At 44.7% G+C, this 19,551-nt stretch overlaps 1 protein-coding gene across 1 annotated transcript in view; it reads right to left on the reverse strand.

Annotated features, from left to right (window-relative positions):
- Positions 1 to 19,551, reverse strand: part of AGPS (alkylglycerone phosphate synthase) — a 132,474-nt gene that overhangs the window by 4,500 nt on the left and 108,423 nt on the right. The window contains exons 18-19 of the mRNA XM_039494569.1: positions 15,254 to 15,353; positions 14,606 to 14,663 (exon numbers count right to left, since the gene is read on the reverse strand). Coding sequence (XP_039350503.1) covers positions 14,606 to 14,663; positions 15,254 to 15,353 — 158 coding nt within the window. The remainder of the gene's footprint in view (positions 1 to 14,605; positions 14,664 to 15,253; positions 15,354 to 19,551) is intronic.

Genomic DNA, 19,551 nt, shown 5'->3' on the forward strand with positions numbered 1-19,551 from the left:
CTAATTATAGTACATCACTAAGTTTGCTTCTGTCTTGTGAATATTCCATTTGTTTTATCTACACAGGATACCCCATTACATATTAAAGAAATTAACTACCTTCATATATATTAAATATTGAAGGGCCTGGAACTCAGAAGTTTTTAGAGTTTAAGTAGATATATATTCATTCTTTCAAGGGCAGGAAAAGAACAAGATTCCTTGAGATGTTTTACTGAAAAAAGTAATTAAGCTTCTTAATTACTGGAGCAGCTTAGAGAGACATACAGAGTTGTGAAAAAAACAACAAGAAAACAAACATTGATCTGAAAGAAACACTGCCTTCCAAAACAAAAACCAAATCTAATTTTGACCCTAAACTATTAAGAATTACAATACCTTACTTCTGAACAGAGGAAAATCTCCAGATATCAGATTTCTGTATTTTAAAAACTATATTTAAAAACCACTTATGTTGAACTGACATACACATCTTTAACTACATAGCAGCTGTTTATCTATGCTTTTATATCTCACCACAATAGTCGTACTTTGGGGCTGCTACTCTTTTCCCTATTAGTCCTATCAGAATAAACTATTCATGGGATCATGTTGCCTCACTACGATGCAACATCATAATATCCTGAGTAAGACATTGAGACTAATTATCCAAGGTGAAAAATATGGGGCTGACTCATTTTTAAAACAAATGGCAAATGCCCAATCCCAACAAATGTGCTAACAATTGACTATACTGGTGCATAAATAAGTATGCAAAACCAGTCATGTAATTTCAAGCACCATTAGAAACAGGAAGAAGAGATCCACTGTTTGCAAAATGGAACAGGACAAATTCAGTAAGAAAACAAATGTTATTTTTAAGATCCCTATATGTTATAGAAGAGATGAAAGCTGCCATGCAGCTCATTTAGGTCTATACATCTATGTACCATGTTTATACTGCATTTTCCTCATAAATATGGTTAAGATCTATAAACTATGTGTATAAAATTTTAAAAGTGTATTCTAGGATTCTAACCCTTTAACTAGGTTATAAATAACTCAAGTACAATGAACTTCCAAGCAAATATGCACTTATTCTCTTCCTGAATGGACAGTGTACTGATATTTCACTGATTTCAACTGAAATAGGATGAAAACAGGAGGATTTCTTAATAAATGAGTTAGTGACTGGAGTGGAGTGTCTTTTCCTGTTCAGTGATGCATGGAGAAAATGTATATTTTTTTTCATGAATTGGATTTTTTTTAAAAATATGGGAAGGGAGATGTGCATACATCAATTGGAAGTGCATCTCCAACTTTTGCCAATGATTCACATTCATCATATCAGATCCATTGCTAGAATGCCTCAAGCAAACTACTTTTTCAGCTGTGGTTGTTCATGCATCTTGACATAGTAATCCAGGTTCTTGCAACCTGAAGGTCAGATCACCACAATGTGCTCTATTTGGAACTCTGCCTGAAAAATACCTAGAAGCTTCAGCTAATGCAGTAGTCTAATCTCCAATGAGGCAAGCAGTTACCACATAATGCTGATGTTCCACATGGTATGCACTGGCAACTCTTTTGGTTAAGAGAGCACCTGAAAGTGTTGGTTATGTTCTATGAGTATCCTAAATAGTTTGGAACCCACTTATGTGAGAAATTCTCATGTTTTATCACAGAAGTTGTGATTTTATGAATCGTTTTACTTTGTGCTTGAGGTGAAGCACTCCAGAACAGATGGGCAGGACACTCTCAATGGAGTGTCCATGCCTAGGGAACCTGCTCTCTGGTGATCCACCAAAGCTAAAGTTAGGCAAACCTCAGGTCACAAAGACCTGTTTATTCAGGACCTTTGACTGACTCTTACTAATACCTACAATTCTGTTATTAAATGTATTCTGAAGAACTTTTGTTAATAGCAATTTTTGATGATGTAAGGTGGCCAGGTGTTATGCAGCAGATAGAATGACAAATTTCTGACTGCAAAGATAATGGTAAATGCTCACAATTTAGCATTTTTAATACAGTGTAAATGATAAAGCTGTTCAGCAACACCAATGAAAGTAAAAAATTGGTAGTTTAAAGAAGCATGTGTCCTGAACAATACGTTTCTTAGACCAGAGGTTCTCAAATTGTGGACCACGAACCAAGCTCCATTCAGGTGGTCCGTAGATAGTTCCCTCTAAGGTGTGCACCTGGGTGGCTGCACAAAAGAGAATGAAGGGTCACCCTAAGACTTAGACGTTTCTACCAAATCCTCATAGTTTCCATTATCTTTGGCATTGCTGAATCTTACAAGCTAAGCAGGCTTGAGCCTGGCCACTACTCAAAATGGAGACCTCCAAGTTAAAACCCCGGGTACTACATGAATTGGGGCTGGTGATGCAGTACTGTATTAACTCTATAGCATGGCAAATGGCAGCATGCTGTTATAAGACACAATATTTCAACTGAAATACAGAACAGAGGCCTGACCACTGGTGGCTTTCAGAGGTGGCCTGACACTTAGCAGGAATAAGGATGCTTATTCCTGTGGCCATCATGACATTTGATCTTCAGCAATTTCATTCTACTTACTTAAGAATCAACTCTCCTGTGGCATCAGCTGGATGAATAGATGGGTCTCTTCCTGTCCTGAAAACACTAGTGTGACACTTGTGATGTAGAATAGCTGCTGCATCCAATCCCAAAAGAGACTGCTTTTCAAAGCTGTGTGAAATGATCCCTGTATTGTATACAGTACCTCACGCATTCTGCATGCATGGAATTTTGCCAAACTGCCAGAAAATGCCATATTTCGACTGTGAAATCTGCCATTTTGTTGTACCCAGGCACTTAACATTGTGTTCCTTGCAGTACCAGCACTCGGTTGTAGCTTCTCCTGTGTGCTGCTTTCAGCAGAAGGAGGGGTGCATTACATAAGCAGCACAAGCCCTGTTGTCCCTCTTTCTCGTTCCGCTGGACAACAGCTCTCCTGGCCCATCAGGACCATCCTTACTACCTTTGAAAATGTGACTGGGGGAGGAGCGGGTGTTGGTGAAATGTGGCAGCTGGAGTATAGTGAATGAGCTACAGGCACTGGGCAGAGCTTTGTCCCACTGGGGATGCAAAATGTGTGATGGGGGGAGTGAGGGGACTGAGTGGGACTGCAGAGAAAAGGCTATGGTAGAGAGAGGCCAGGTGGTTGAGCTATGGGTGCCAGGCATAAATCCATCCCACTGGACTGCTTTAAATTAATCTGGGGACACAGGAACACCACAACACAGGCCACTTGTGGACATACCCCAATCGCCTAGCCACTGCACTGTAGCCACACCTCTTCACTTGGGTGGTGTTGGATCTCCTACCCACTCAGAAAGCAAGGACAGCAATATGGGACCCACAAAGAAAGGGGCTTTATCCAACTGTTGCATACTCCTCCTAGAAGGTGGATGCTGTCTCTACAGGGACCTAAATATCCAGCCGTACTGGGAGTAATTTTTCCCAGAAAACATATATCCTAGAGGAACAAGATACTGAACACTAAGATAAAAAGTAGGCCACTGGATGAAGTAAAGAGGACAGAGTGAAGTATACAATACATCTGTTAGGAACAGTCCAATATTTGTAGGTTACTTATGTGATTTTTCCATCCCTTACTAGAATGCCTTACAGTACCCAACAATAAGATAATCTGAGTCCAAAGCATGATATTCTATAACAGAGAAAATATGAGGCACTCTTTGCAACAGAGCCTCCCTACATCAAATTCCTACTTCAATCTCTAATAGTGTTCAGCAGTGTGGTGTGTCAGACTTTGTCCATTAAGAAGTTCTCTCCACTTGATGGAGATATTTCTTCTTCTAGAGATGGGCATATTTTAAGATAAAAATGTAAAATAAAAGTTAAATGGGTTTTGTTTTGGTGTGTGTGTGTGGGGGTTGTTTTGCATGCACTTGTTGTGGAAGGAAACTCTGTCTTGGGCTTGTTTTAAACTCAAATTAAAATATTTGTAAGATTACTTTTTATAACCTGAGTTTATAAAGATTTGATTTTTCACTGCAGGTGGTGGACTGTGAGATTTGGGTCCATACACAAGTTATAGCTATAAAGATTTTTAGTATAAACTTTGTTTTATAACCTGACCAGTTCTTCCATTACAACAAGCACTATGAAGATTGAGTTAAGCAGGCTTTATATTTCCTATAGCCTCAAGTCCCAGACTACATCTGTTTTCTTTGATACACAAAACCAGAGTTAAAATAGCTCCATTTATCACAACATGATTGTAGGCAGACAAACCAGCCTGTCTGTTTCCAGATAGGGAAAGCAACTGTTATTAATCACAATTACAGGACAAAACACTAAGAGAAATTGCATCAATATTCTCCCTTTCCCCACACAAGAACTCAAAAGCAGTGCTGAGAATGTCAAGACAAGGCCTGAAGGTCAGTAAATAAAACGGATACCGTTAGGCTAATTCTCAACAGTAAGTCTGTGTACCCAGGGGACAAAAATCCCATCTTGCATATTATGTACTATATGTAATATTGTGTTTTATATAATATAATACCCCCCCTCCCCCGAAAAGACAAAATTACTTAAAATGGAGTTGAGGTAAAGATTATATATCTCAGTAATAAAACAAAACATTTCAGGGATGTTGTAATGAACCCAAAACTAAGCATTAGAAACCCACGAAATTCAGAGCCAGTGTTAAAGTTAAAAGAAATACGAACAGACAAGGCTATGAAAATGCAATTGAGGCACCCACTCACATAACCTTACTCTGCTCTACAGTGATGCCATGCAATATTTGTCCAATTATGATTAAGGCATTTCAGTATTTGTTGTCCCAGATTAATGACACTTCTTTTAATAAAAAAGGGTTTTTTTCACACTTTGTTTCCCCTCATTCTATAGCAGCCCTGCCTCCCACATCCCAGGGCTCCTGTGTCCAGGCTGTGGAAAGAGCCCTTTGGAGCAGTAGGCAACCAACTACAATTTAGAGCAACCCTGGAGTTAACCCAGTTATTTGGAATGACTCAAAAGTCAGGGAGCCATCAAGGTGAGGTAAACCCAACTTCGCACTCCCCACACACTTTACATCTTTACATTTTCACAAAGAGCTCAATTTCAACTTCAAAATTAAGAGTTTTATTTTAGGTTATATTTCCCCTTTTCTTCACTTCTGACTCAGTTTCTTGACAATCCCCCAAGAGAATGGAGCTAGGGGAAGGGAAAGAATGCAATTAAACAATTCATTTCAAAATCTGAACTCAAATCAAGAACTAGAAAATTTAAAACAACTGCATTTCTACTCTAAGAGGTCTTGGAATTTAAAAAAAGAGTGGACATGGGGAAAAGACACACTTCTATGAAGTTTACATAGCTAAATTAACTTTATTCTACACATGTGAAATGTTTGTGAGCAGATTACACATATACATGATGGATCTTTGCTTTGACATGCATCTTCACTCACAAGGAGACTAAAAATTCATTAAAAGACTGAGAATCCATAACAAATTATTCCCCATTTTCTTATTCAGGATGTGAAGTGTCAACCAGCGTACTGAGTGAGACAGACATGTATACATAAAGTATAAACAAAGATTTTATATGGATGTTTCTCATGTAGCAAATAGGCTAAAGGATTTGTCCATTCCCAACGTCCATTGAATTCAGTTTTTCCATCATTACCAGAAATATATAAAATCCCACACAAAAGACTATGTTAAAAGAACATTAAGATTGCAAAGTCAAGCACTCAAAAGGTTAGGAGATGCCAGAATTAAGGTTGCCTGTGAAGTGACTTACCTAACATCACATAAGAACTCTGTGGCAAAAGCAGGGAGAGAATCCATTTCTCTAGGGCACCATTCAACTGCCTTACCCATGAAACCGTCCTCTTCCTGCTATCCGTTGCCTCATTTTCTACACATCTTCCAGCTTCTGCACAGATTGAGGTAGGGTTCTTTAGACAATAACCTCCTAATTCACAACCCTAATTCATCCCCAGAGCAGGTCCATCCTGTGCAAATAATGGGTTCGTGTAATTTTAAGGACTACATCATAACACAGAAGCATATGGGAGCCAAATTAAAGTTGTACAGGTGACCTTAGTTCTGGCATTTCCAAACTTTTGAGTGCTTGACTTTGCAACCTTAATAATGTTCTTTCAACATTGTTTGTGTGTAATCTCCTAGAAGTTAAAAAAAGTAAATTGTAAAAACAAATTCCATCATGTGGCATCATATTGACACACATATGGTTCATTAGGAGGGTTGGAACCTTTAGATCCACAGAACAGACCTCTGACACTTGAGCTAATGGAGCAACTGATAGCAGTAGTGAGTTGTCATCCTCTGTTGGACAGCACTAGAGGGAGATGAGACACTTTGTCAGTGGGCTTCAGTGATTTTTGCTGATAGCAGAGGAATGGCAAGACTCAATTTTGAGTTCCATTCCAAGCTCTTCGGACAGTGGGAGATTGTGTGCTAATGTGCAGACTTGTGTTTCCCCTCAGGCTTGACCCCTTTTGCCCTGTCCCTCTTCCCCAAGCATGACTCCTTGCCCCAGTCCCATTCTTCCTGCTACCCCAATCTGTTTACCCAACCAGTCTCTCTCCCTCCAGCCTCACTGTCCAAGTCCCAATCCACCCCAATTCTCATTCTCCCCACATCCACTCCCCTTGCCCAGGCAGTCCCAGTGCCCCTGTTTCAGCTCCTCATCTCATCAGTCTCTTCTTCCAGTACTTGTCTCCTTCCCTGGGCTCTTCATCCAATTTCAATCTTCTCTTCTCCATGGCTCTTTGTTCTAGTCTTTTTGCCCAGCCAATCTCTGATTCTTTCCCTGAACCCCTGCTTCTTGTCAGGTGTCTCCCCTCCCTCAGTTCTCTCCCTGTGCTGCTTCTCAGCCCAGCCTCCTTGTCCAGCCAGACCCAGTCTTACCCTCTCCCCCTAGCTCCTCATCCAATCTCACTGTCGACCCCAATCCCATGCGTGTATCATTTCCTTCACAGGCTCCCAGTCTGAGCTTTCTTTCTCCCCCTCAGCTCTCAGTCCCAGTCTCAGTCCTCTCCCCCATGTCCAATTCCAGTCTACTCTTTTCCCTCCCACCGACCAGGCTCTTGTCTCCCGCATTCAAAATCAGATTGTTTTCTCCTCCACACTATCTGGGCACCAGCAGGGGAAGGTGACTGAACACAGAAGAGAGACTCCCTGCTCTAAGATCCGGTGACCAGCCTGGAGCAGTTGAGAGTAGTCATTACGGACAAAACTCCAGCTTTGCTCTTGTAGCCCTGGGCTGGAGCATGCCAGGTTGCACTATGGGAATGGCACATGCATGATCTGGTCACAGGGAGCAGGTGGGAGGGGATAAAACATGCTCAGTCACTCCATGGGGATAGTGCATATGCAGTCTGGTCAGCATTAAGAGCTGTGAGAGGCTCAAGCATGCTCAGCGAGGATAGAATCTTTGGAGACTTTAGCAGCTAAAATCAAATAAATCTCTACTAAGCATCTGCAAACAGAGATTTCTAAGGCTTGTAACTTGGGCAAATTTGGGAGGTATTTCATGAAGATACCAAAAGGCACATCTATGACACAAAGGACAACCCCCTGCCAAGTTTCAAGTACCTGTACCATGTATGGGGGCATTAGAGAATTTCAAAGAAAAGGTCTCCAGAATTTAAGTTGCAAAATATTTTTCCTCTATCCTTGTTCTTAAGTGTCTTAATCATTTGGTTGAATTGTTAAAAATAAAACCTCAAAAGCCTTTAGCTTGAAGATGCCAACCCAGAAAATTTCAACCCAAATACTTATAATTTGGCAAAATTATAAGTAACTGAATAAAGGATCTCTTCAGTTGGGAAATAGTGGGCACGATTAGCTCCACTGATAAGAAGAACACCAAACAAAATTAAATGTTTGAAACTGTTTAAGTACTCTTAATAAATAAGAGTCCTGTTAAGCAGAAGAAACATTTATATAAAGATACAAGTTGAGCAGGTTTTAAGATCTTACTAAACTTAGAAAAATTGGTTACTAGCCTTCCATAACTGCTGTTCTTTGAGATACGTTGCACATGCCCATTCCAATATAGCTGTATTTGTGCCCAGAGCACAGTCGCCAGAGAATTTTATCTGTTGAGTCAGCTCCGGTGCCCCCTGGTGCCACAGACCAATAGCGCCTGTATAAAGGGGCTGGCTGACCCCAGACCCCCTCAGTTCCTTCTTTCTGGCCAACTCCAATAAGAGGGGTAACAAGGGAAGGTCTTGGAATGGACATGTGCAACATCTCGAAGAACAGTTATGGGAGGGTACATGCCCATTCCAATGTAGGTGACTCCCAAGCAGCTGAATAGGTGGCGGGCTCAGAGTTCAGATATGCTTGACTGCAACACAGCTCGACTAAATCTGGCATCATCCCTGGACTGCTGGACAATGGCATAAGGAGAAGGGATTGTATGCACCGACCATCAAGTTGCAGCTTTGCAAATGTCCTGAATAGGAATCTGTGCCAGAAATGTCATTGAGGATGCCTGTGCCCTCATGGAGTGAGCAGTTGGGATAGGTGAAGGTGGAACACCTGCTAGTTCATAACATGTGAGGATACTTGATGCGATCTATGAGGAGATTCTCTGAGCAGACATGGGAAAAACCTTTCAACCTGTCTGCTACCACTACAAATAGCTGAGTGGACTTCCAGAACAGTTTGGTCCTTTCTGTGTAGAATGCTAGCACACATTTAACATCCAATGAGTGAAGCTTTCGCTCTTTCCTATTTGCACATCTGTTTTCTACCAGAAGCCACAAGACGATAGCTTGATTGCTATGGAACTGAGAAACCACTTTCGGAAGGAATCTGAGCTGAGAATGCAACTGTACCTTATCTTTAAGGAAAAGAGTGTACTGTAGTTCTGAAGTGAGAGCATGGATCTCTGGAATCTCTCCTAGTGGCCTCTCCTAAGAAGGCCACTTTCCAGCAGAGGTATAGCAAGAAACATGATGCTATCAGCTTGAATGGTGGGCCCATAAGCTTTGATAAGACCAGACTGAGATCCCACGAAGAGACGGGCTTGCGTACTTGGGGGGTACATCCTCTTTAGGCCCTTAAGGAAACAGACATCTCATGTGAGAACACTGAGGGTGAAACGCCAATATTGCTGCCAGGTGAACCTTGATTGACAAAATATTCAAACCCTGCTGTTTCAGGTGTAGTAGGTTGTCCAGAATGAGCTGCAGTGATTAAATTGCTGGTGAGACCGCCTGGCTGGGAAGACCAGAGGGAGAACCACTTCCACTTAGCGAGGTAAGTGGCCCTGGTATAGGGTTTCCCATTACCTAACAGGATCTGTTGAACCTGCTCCTATCAGGCCCACTCTCCTAGTTTCAGCCATGAAGATTCCAGGCCATCAGGTCGAGGGAGCCAAGGTTTAGGTGGAGATGACCTCCTGAGAGATCAGGTGCAGAGGAAGTGGGATGGGGGTCGCCATAGAGAGATCCAGCAGGGTGGCGAACCACTGCTGGTGGGGCCATGCTGGGGCTATCAGGATGACCCAGACTCAGTCTCATTTGATCTTTAGCAAGACCTTATGTATGAGTGGAATAGGAGGAAACGCATAGTATAGGTGACCCTTCCACAGGAGGAGAAGGCAGCTGTAAGCAAGCCCAGGCTGTGAACCTGCAGCGAGCAGAACTGATGACACTTCCTGTTGTATTGGGTCATGAACGGTCTACCAGACGAGTCCCCCACTGCTAGAAAGTGTCCTTCATGATATCCAGCAGAAGTCACCACTTGTGGTGATTGGAAAGACTGCCTGAGACAATCCACCAGCTTGTTCTGTGCTCCTGGTAGGAAGGAAGCCTCAATATGAATCCAATAGGCTATGCAAAATTCCCACAGCTAAACTACCTCTTGACTTGGCGTGTGGGGAAGCAAGCCCCTCCCTGTTTGTTGATATAGAATGGTTGTTGTGTTGTCTGTGAGAACCAAGACATTCTTGCTCACAAGATGAGCTAGGAACAGCTGACATGCCAGACGGACTGTCCTGAACTCTGATGTTAATGTGCAGAGAGCTCTTCCTGAGACCAAAGGCCACAGGTGAGCTCCCCAGTCTAGTGCTGACACATCAGAGACCAGAGAAAGTTACAGCTGGGGCCAAGAAAACAGGATGCCTGCACAAACCACCAGTGGCTCTAGCCACCAGTTGAGGGAGGCGAGAACTGGGGGAGGAATCATGAGGCTTGAGTCCAGATGGTGGTGGTTTGGAGAGTATACTGAGACCAGCCACGTCTGGAGAAGCCTGAGGTGTAGCCTTGCATACTGGACCACATAAGTACTTAATTAGGGCCCTACCAAATTCATGGTCCATTTTGGTCAATTTCACAGTTATAGGATTTTAAAGATCCTAAATTTCAGTTTCAGACACTTAAATCTGAAATTTCACGGTGTTGTAACCATAGGGGTCCTGACCCAACATGGAGTTGTGGGGGTGGATTGGATGGGATTGCAAGGCTATTTGTAAGGGGTCACTGTATTGCCACCCTTTCTTCTGTGCTGCTGCCTTCAGAGCTGGACTCTGAATCGGCAGCTGCGGGGCTTCCTCTGGCTGGGGGAGTTCCCAGAGAGGGGTCTGACCTGGCCTCAGGAGTGGCCCGGGGGAAGGAAGAGGAAGTCCTGTCCAGGACTAGCAGCTGAAGCCCAGTACACAGTAGGAGCCCCCTGCTGGGGTGCCCTCAGCCTGCCCCTCCCTGACTTCAGGCTCAGCATCTGAGAGTTAAAGGGGCCTTGGGCAGGTGTATGTGTGTGTGAGGGGGGGGAGGGGTTGGAGGGGAGGTGACCATAGCACCCCTCTGGCCACGGAGTCCTGGATGGTCACTCACTCGCTGACCTGTAAGGCTGGCCCTGACCTCCCATGCCCAAAATTGATGCCTCCCCCCAATACCATGTCATCCTCATTTCTGCACTGATGATAGCAACAGCGCTGCCTTCAGAGCTGGGCTCCCAGCCAGCAGCCGTTGCTCTCCAGCTGCCCAACTCTGTGAAATCTGGTCTCCCCTACAATAGCCAGATTAGATTTCACAGTCCGTGATGCGTTTTTCATGGCTGTGAATTTGGTTGGGCCCTATACATGAGCCCAGCAGCCTCAGGCAAGACTGGGCTGTAGTAACCAGGTGCTCCTTGAGGTGTGCTATGAGACCAGTAATTGCCTGGAAATGACCTTCTGGGAGGAAGGCCCTGGCCTTGGCAAAGTCGAGCATCGCTCCAATAAACTACCTCTGAAGAGGTGTGAGGATTAGCAGGCCTAAGGCTTGGAAAGAGGACTGAATAAGAAGGATGCTGAGCTCTGGACCAACCTTTGATCAGCCAGTCATCCAGATGTGGGTAAAGTTGCTCCCCTTGCCTCCTCAGGAAGGCCTTCACTACTGCTATGCGCTTCGTAAACACTCCTGGGGCTGCCAACAGGACAAATGGGAGGACTGAAAACTGGTAGTGCATGTGGCCCACAACGAATCTGAGAAACTTCCTGTGTCCTCAGGAGATTATGATAGGCAAGTAAGTACGTCTTAAATCAAGGGTGATATCAGTTCCCAGGATCCAGGGAGGAGATGATGGAAGCCAGTGAGACCAGTGGAATTTTAGCTTCTTGAGGTAGCTATTGAGCTGGCATACATCCAGAATAGAGTAGAACCCATGGCCCTGTAGGTTCTGTGAAACCTCTTCTACAGCACCCACCCTTAGGAGGGACTGAACCTCCTGGGCTAGGAGTTGCTCATGAGAAGGGTCCCTTAAGGGATGGAGGGGGAGGATGTAAGGGAGGGTAGAACTGAACTGGAGGGGGCGGTATATCCCACTTCAACTATCCATGGTAATACTGAACCATACCCGGAGGAAGTGGAACAGGTGGTCCGCAAACATGGGGGAAATAGGATCCTGGAACTCAGACTGGTACATCATCCTTGAGGGTCCCATCAAAAGGCCTGCTTGGAGCCCCATGAAATGTCTCGGAGGGGCAAGCATTGATGCTGAGGAAGTGGGGACAGAGGTCTGCATCTAAAGCCCTACTCCTCTTCTTCTGTGGGTCTTGTTGGGTTGACAGAGGGAAGTACCAGGAGGATTGCTGAGGCCTACAGTGCTTCCTCGAAGGCACCATGGAATACAAATCCAGGACTTTAGGGTTGCCATAGAGTCTTTCAGACCATGGAGCTTCGCATCAGTCTGCTCTGAGACAAGCAAAGCACCCTCAAAAAGGACAGGCTCTGAAGGGTTTGTTGAACCTCCTGCCAGAGGCCAGAGGATTGGCGCCATTAGCTGCACTGCAGAACCGTGGACCTAGTGGTCAAATCACCTGCATCCAGGGCCGCTGCACTCCAGTCTGGCCTCTTGCAGGAGCAAGTCTTTAAATACTGACATTGAGTCCCATGTGTTGAAGCCATATCTGCTCAGGAGCGCAGGCTGGTTAGCAATCTTGAGCTGCAGACTCCCAGTTGTGACCTTTCTACCAAAATGGTCCAGCTTCTTTTAGACCTTAGATTTGGGAGTCACCCCTTGTGACCACTGTTGTTCCTGTTCGTTGACTGCAATGAGCACTAGGGATCCAGGGGGTGGGGGTGGGGAAGCGTATACAAGAACTCATATCAATGAACCAGGACAATTAACCTCTTTTCAGTCTGAACCAGATGGGTCTGCAGTACCACTTTCCTGGTACTTGGCACAAGCCTTGGTACCTTCTGAGGCCATCATGTAGGAGCGCCTCAACTGGGGTCCCTGCATTGGGGGGAAAATGCCCACAGGTTCCAACACAGCCACTGCATAGGCACCAGCCAGTGACCGGGGCTAGAGTACCAGAAGGCATCACTTGGCTTAGGTCCACTGCCAGGTAGGACCAACAGGAGGGTTGACTCCTGGCACAGGAGGAGAAAAGATCCCACCTCTGACTGACAGTGAGGAGTCTGCGTGGCAATCATGGCAGAGCAGATCTCACTGTTGCTGCTGATGGATGCAGAGGAGGGGAGGTCCGAGATGGGGCCATCGTGGTTGGCTTCCCTTTAGATGGCACCATCTATCTCAGTACCCAACGGTAAGCAGTGGCTGTGTGTTCACTTCTGTATGCTGGCACTGACCCCACCAACTCTTGTACTGCTGGTGAGGGTGACACAGAGTGAGAGCAGGTCCCTGGCTACAGCAAAAGTCTGCAGTGTGGATAGCATCACAATAGCACCAGCACCACGCTGAACCTCTGGTGTCAACAGATCATCCAGTACTGGACTTAATGGTGCCTGCCTTGGAGCTGGAGTCAACAGCAATGACTGTTGGGCTGCCAAAACCAGGGGAGTGGCCTGACCTAGGTTGCAGTCTGCACTGGTCTCTGTACCTGGCTGTCCTCTGGGTTGGGGAACGTCCTCCCTCGGTTGGCAGCTTCTTTCTTTCTCTCTTCTTGCTTGGTACCAGGGATGGCGAACAGTGCTGAGACTCCCAGGCGGCACGAGACGCTCTCCTCACAGAAGCCGAGGTGCTTGGTGTACAGTCCGACTGGCATGGGTCCAAGGAAGTTCACAGTGCTGCCTCCATCAACAGGGACTTCAGCCTGTCCTCTGCACATTTTGAAGTGATGCCCTGTATGAACTTCACCCAAGCACTTCAGGCAACTGGAGTGCAGGTCGCTCAGCGGCATAGCCTTGTTGCAAGAAGCACAAGCCTTGAAGCCCAGCAACAGAGGAAACTCCGCTAAACTGAAAAGAATAACTAACAGCTAACAACCAACAGAGTAAGAACAATACTAATGGCAATACAGTTCAGAGAGAGAACTTGCAAGAGCAAGGGGAACAGTTCCAGCGACCGTCACAGGTGGTAAGAAGGAACTGAGGTGACGTGGGGTCAGCTGGCCCCTTCATGGTGTTGCTGAGCACCAGAGGGACCAGACCTGGGAAAAATTTTTGGTGATTGTGCTCTGGGTCTGCACACACTTACATTGGAATGGACACGTGCAATCTCTTGAACCCATAACCTAAGACTCATTTTCTTTTACTGTTACAATGTACTATATACCCAAAGCAGAAAATATTTTCTACACTATAATCATAACTGTTCTACCCATAAAAAAGTCTGCCAGGAAATTTGCCACCATCAACATTAACAAATATTCTAGTGGGATTTAGGACTCAACAGCATTAATGTAGATAACAAAAGCGAGAGGTTTTGTAATAGTTTTCAAGAAAAACAAATTATAATCCTACTACTTTATTCTGAGATTCTATGCACGTTAATCTAAATATCTTTACATGTGCTTGATCAGCATAAGCCACTTACAAAAATATGGGCCAGTCAAATATGAATGTTATTCTCAATCGTATGGGAGCTCTCTTATCAAATGTTCTGGGTTCCCAAGAATGTACTGCATGTAAAATATGTAGCACCACGATCCAGCGTCAAGGCAGGCAAGACCAACCAGGCTTTATGAGAGTTCCTTTATGGAACTCTCATAAAGGAGCAGAGGATGGCCTACAAAGAGGATTTTTGAGGGTAATTTCAAGAAATGTCACTGAAAAAATCTTCCAAGTTTAAAAAAACTATGCAGAAAATATTTTGTATGGTTTATAACAAAATAGATAAACATTCAGAATGAGAAACAATACCTCCATGGTGATGTGACAGACTTCCTCCATTGGCGAGGATTTCCTCTCTAGCAGCTCTCTAAATTGAAGAAAACATTAAAAAAATGTTAATTAAATGCAAAGTCTGGTACATTATATGATTGACAAGTATTATATACTAATTATTAGTATATGGTACACATAAGAGTGTCTTCCTAATTAAATGTAATCCACTTTTTCTCTAATTGGAAAAAGGCACTCGTATTCCAGAATAAGAATATCCACATGGGGGTTTATACAATATAGCTATTCTGGAATTATTTATTTTACGTATTCTGGAATAGCTATACTGGTGATAAACTGAGCTATATTATGATAAATCTCCAAGTCTAGACAAGATTTTAGAATCTTTGTATTATTCTCTACAGCTCAGCAACCGGAATGCAATTTTACTGTTAGAGCAGGAAGATATATTATCTGGTAGTGGAGAATAGGAATACTAATAAATGGGAAGAAAACTCCAAGGCTAAGAAGGCGCCCTGCAAACAGTGCTAAATAAGATCACAGTGCCTCCCTGCATGAGAAGCCAAGGAGCCAATTATCAGAGCCATAATATACTACGTAAGTCCCCTTATTCATATCGGATTTAGCACTTAAGATAAAAAAGGAAGTTATTCATATGTACCTTACCTCAATTTGTTCATAGACATGAATAGGGTCACTAATTCCCCTGTAGTTAAAGGCAAAATAGAAATAGACACATGCACCTGCATCGTAAGTCTGTGTCACCCTGTTGAAGAAAACAAAAATGTGTTATAAATAATACCACACTGTCGTATAAGCTACCCAGCATTTAACACTAGCTCATTCACAATATTACTCTAGATCCAACTAATTCCTATGTTAATTATTGAACAATGCTTTGGCTCATTTTTATTTTGAAGAATCTGGATCTATTAACTACCTTTGCCACCTCTGCCAAACAGATGGATAAGACGGCATGAGTGAAAAGTTTATACTGTAGTTTTAACCACTAATTCTAATTACATTCCATTTCCTCTCCCTGCTCTCCCCTCCGCCCTTTTTTTAAGCCAACCCACCAAAAATTTCTGCTGAGAAATAAAGCCTTTACAATGCTTAATTTTGGCATTTTCACTGCACTTGCAGCATTTCTTATATAACAAAAAGAAGAGTTATTAGGTTCCTAGTTGGTGATGGCATTATGTTGGTACACAAGCATCAAATATGGCATGCCAATTTTTGCTTGTAAGCAGAAGACACAAATAAAAATACATGTGGCTAGAAACAAGTTTGTAGCCTGAAGAGTTAGGTTTCATTTCCTTTTCTTCAGGACAAATAACTCTGTGCATCAAATAGCCACTGAAATTCATCTAGTGACCTTGGGGTTTATGCACTTAGGAAAAAAAAATAGTAAGTGGATACTGCTAGATCCAAAATGGACAAAATCTACAGAATCAAGAAGAGCACATACTTTCCACAAAATTGAACGAAGGGCATCATTGAAATATTACATTCTCGGTAATGAATGAATGGTCAAGAAACATAGTTTATACTGCATCTTCACTAAACTCATGATATCCATCTAATATACAAATTAGGAAAGCACTTAAGTAACAAGTATGTCAAAGATCAAGGATATGGCTCTGGTTAAGGAGGATTTAATGTCCCCTAGGTCAAGAATCTTTAATTGAAAACAAAAGAAAGATTCTTAATTAATCAAAGCCAGATAAAGTTCCAACAAACTATATTATAGCAAGCATGACACTAATGCAGAAGAGATACTACTTAAACCATAAGACATAAATCAAGCACTATGATGGTGCGTCTAAAATTGCAAGTGTACATAGTTACATGTGTTGTTGTTGTGCCATTACCCCCCTACCGTCCTGAAGCAGTTCCTGAGGGACAGGGTAGTGTGAGAAAGCTAGCATGCAACGAGCGGTATGGGTATGTACATGCCTCCGCTGTGGCATGGCTTTGTTCCTGTTGTACAGTGCAGCGTGGATGGGGGCAAGGAGCGCATAGCAGATCACAGGTATCGATAGCCCTCCAGGCCCATTTCCACAATGCATTGATCACTTTGATGCCTGACCCTTACCCAAAATTATAAAAAGGTCTCTTACTCGCTGTTGCCAGAGGTACTAGTGACATGCATTGAGCACTTTCAATTCTCCTTTGAACTGTACTGATTTGCAGTGATCACGGAGCATATTCCGAAAGCTGCCACCTGGTCTTGAGAGCACACCTGGGTGCTGAACACTGTGTGTTCAGAGTACACTGTCCTCCATGACTTCACAAGTACCAGCAGGAACATTCACCTCTTTTGGGAGGTTTCACGGAGGCTGGAAAAGGCAGGCGTTCACTAGACTCCATCCCAGTGCCAGGAAAGCATGAAGGACCTCAGGCTCCTGTATCAGAGAGTGATGGACTGTTGCTCGGGGAGAGGACCTAGCATATGCTCTTGCTTTGAGGAACTGGTCCAAGTGCTCTCCAGGGCTGCAAGTACTGAGCCAGAATTCAGTCATGAACACTGCCAATCACATTATACAATGAGACACCGATGAGGGGCAGAGCAAGGAAGCAGCAGGAACCTCAGAAGCAGCTCCGGGAGACCTAGAGGAAGAGGAGCAAGTCACTCTGCACCTCTACTCAGGTGACTCAGCTACAGAAGCCTGCCCTGAAGAGCGCCCATGAAAAAAGCAGGAACCAGAAACCAAGACTGATGAGTTACAATACACCCTCACTCTGCCCAAAATTATCCCCCCCTTGCTTCAGTAATACATTCCTGAAACCAATCCCCTCATAACATTCCACCCATGCTCTATTCCAGGGGTCGGCAACCTTTCAGCAGTGGTGTGCCAAGTCTTCATGTATACACTCTAATTTAAGGCTTCGCATGCCGGTAATACATTAACGTTTTTTAGAAGGTCTCTCTATAAGTCTATAATATATAACAAAACTACTGTTATATATAAGTAAACAAGGTTTTCAAAATGTTTCAGAAGCTTTATTTAAAATTAAATTAAAATGCAGATCTTATTATTTAGTGTGATCCTTTCCCTTGCTGAGTTTTCCAATGTCTGGTGGCACCTCTTTAGATACTTTAAGCTGCACACTGGCTTTGAGTTATAAATTGATAACCGGCTGGCAGGAGGTCAGCAGCTGGAACCCCAGATCAGGAGGTGAGTGGAGCTGGCTGCTGGTAGGGCTGAGCAGGGCCGGAAGCCTGGACCCTGTCTGGCAGGGTGCCTGCGCTGGAAGCAAGGTGAATGGGGCTGCAGCAGGGACCCCAGCTGGTAAGGTGCCAGCAGCCGGAACCCCAGAGCAGCAGCGGGCTGAGCAGGTCAGCCCGCCCAGCTCTGGGGTTTCAGGGGTGGGCTTAGCATCTCCGCCAGCCCCCCGCAGGGGTTTCAGCCGCCAGCTCCTGCCAGCTGGGGGTCTCAGCCCACTGCCAGCTTGGGGTTCCTTCCTCCAGGCCAGCAGCGGGTGCTGAGTGGGACCCCGGCTGGCAAGGGGCCAGCAGCGGGAAACCCAGAGCGGCGGCAGTCTGAGCAGCTCAGCCCGCCACTGCTCTGGGGTTTCCACCACTAGCTCCTGCCAGCTGGGGTCTCAGCCCGCTGCCAGCCTGGGGGAAGGAACCTGCAGTGGGAGCCTGCAGTGAGTGGGACCTGCAGTGGGAGCCCGGCTGGCAGGAGCTGGCAGTGGAAACCCCAGAGCGACAGCGGGCTGAGTGGCTCAGCCAGCAGCTGAAACCCTAAGAGGTGCTGGCAGAGACGCTCAGCTCACCCCTGAAACCCCAGAGCTGGGCAGGCTCAGCCCACCGCCGGTCTGGGGTTTTGCCTGCCGGCTCCTGTCAGCTAGGCTCACAGCCCGCTGCCAGCCTAGGGTTCCTTCCCCCAGGCCAGCAGTGGGCGCTGAGTGGGACCGGCGGCGGGACCCCGGCTGGCAAGGGGCCAGCAGTGGGAACCCCAGAGCTGTGGCAGGCTGAGCAGCTCAGCCCGCCCCGCGTGCTGTCAAAAAAAAAAATCGGCTCGCGTGCCACCTTTGGCACACATGCCGTAAGTTGCCGACCCCTGCTCTATTCCATAATGGTCCCTGGGCAAGACACAGCTGTAAATGATTTTATTGAAATCCCATGAACCACCATAAAGCATTTTGTGTAAGCTATAAAAGAATAATGAGCCATCAATGTGTTTGTGTCTTCCTTCTCTTTACAAATGGGAGCCACATGGAAGGGGGTTGGTGGGCCCACTTAAGTCCAGGAATGGAAAGGGAAAAATTTGTCTGAAGAAAGTCAGAGCAGTCTATTCACTCCGTGACCATTTCAAATGTTTTGTACCATTCCCAGTACTTGGCATCTGTCCTGTCCCCAAGCTGAGCCATTCTGCAGAAGCAGGGGTGATGAACCATCTACTCCAAGGGCTCCACAAACATCATTCTGTGTTCCTTCGCAGTGGAGAGGCAACTGGCTTGCGGTGTTAATCCAAAAGTTCAGGCAAGAAAATAAATTTTGTGATGCTATTTTGTTTCCGTCCCTTTCAATGCTGTTTGCTGGACAAGGGGGGCAAAGTTTCTGGCAACGCAGGAGAGGGTTGGGGGGCATTTGTGATTCTCTTTTCCTCTTCCATAGAAATCTGCTAGCTTAGAATAGTTTAGTTAATTTCCTTTCAAATTGCCATCCAGTTATGTAAGTAAAATTTAGCAAATCTTTTGTATAGCAGAAATTCAAGCTGATTCTTTAACCAGCAGGGAAAACGTGGTTGGTCTATCTTCAAACGTTAACCAAACCCCTCCACTTAGCAATATGTAGCAGGGTCACCATTAGCAGAAATCTTTCTGGAACAGGTGGCTGGGTGTCCTCCACAGTGCTGGAAAGCCACTTCTTTTTTCCATTCATAGCAAAACTGCTATGTTCTCCAAACGATGGCCAGCCTTAAAGAAGAAAAAGGTGACTGGTAATGTTACCT

Source organism: Mauremys reevesii, linkage group 11 (assembly GCF_016161935.1).
Source record: "Mauremys reevesii isolate NIE-2019 linkage group 11, ASM1616193v1, whole genome shotgun sequence".
Taxonomy (NCBI): domain Eukaryota; kingdom Metazoa; phylum Chordata; order Testudines; family Geoemydidae; genus Mauremys; species Mauremys reevesii.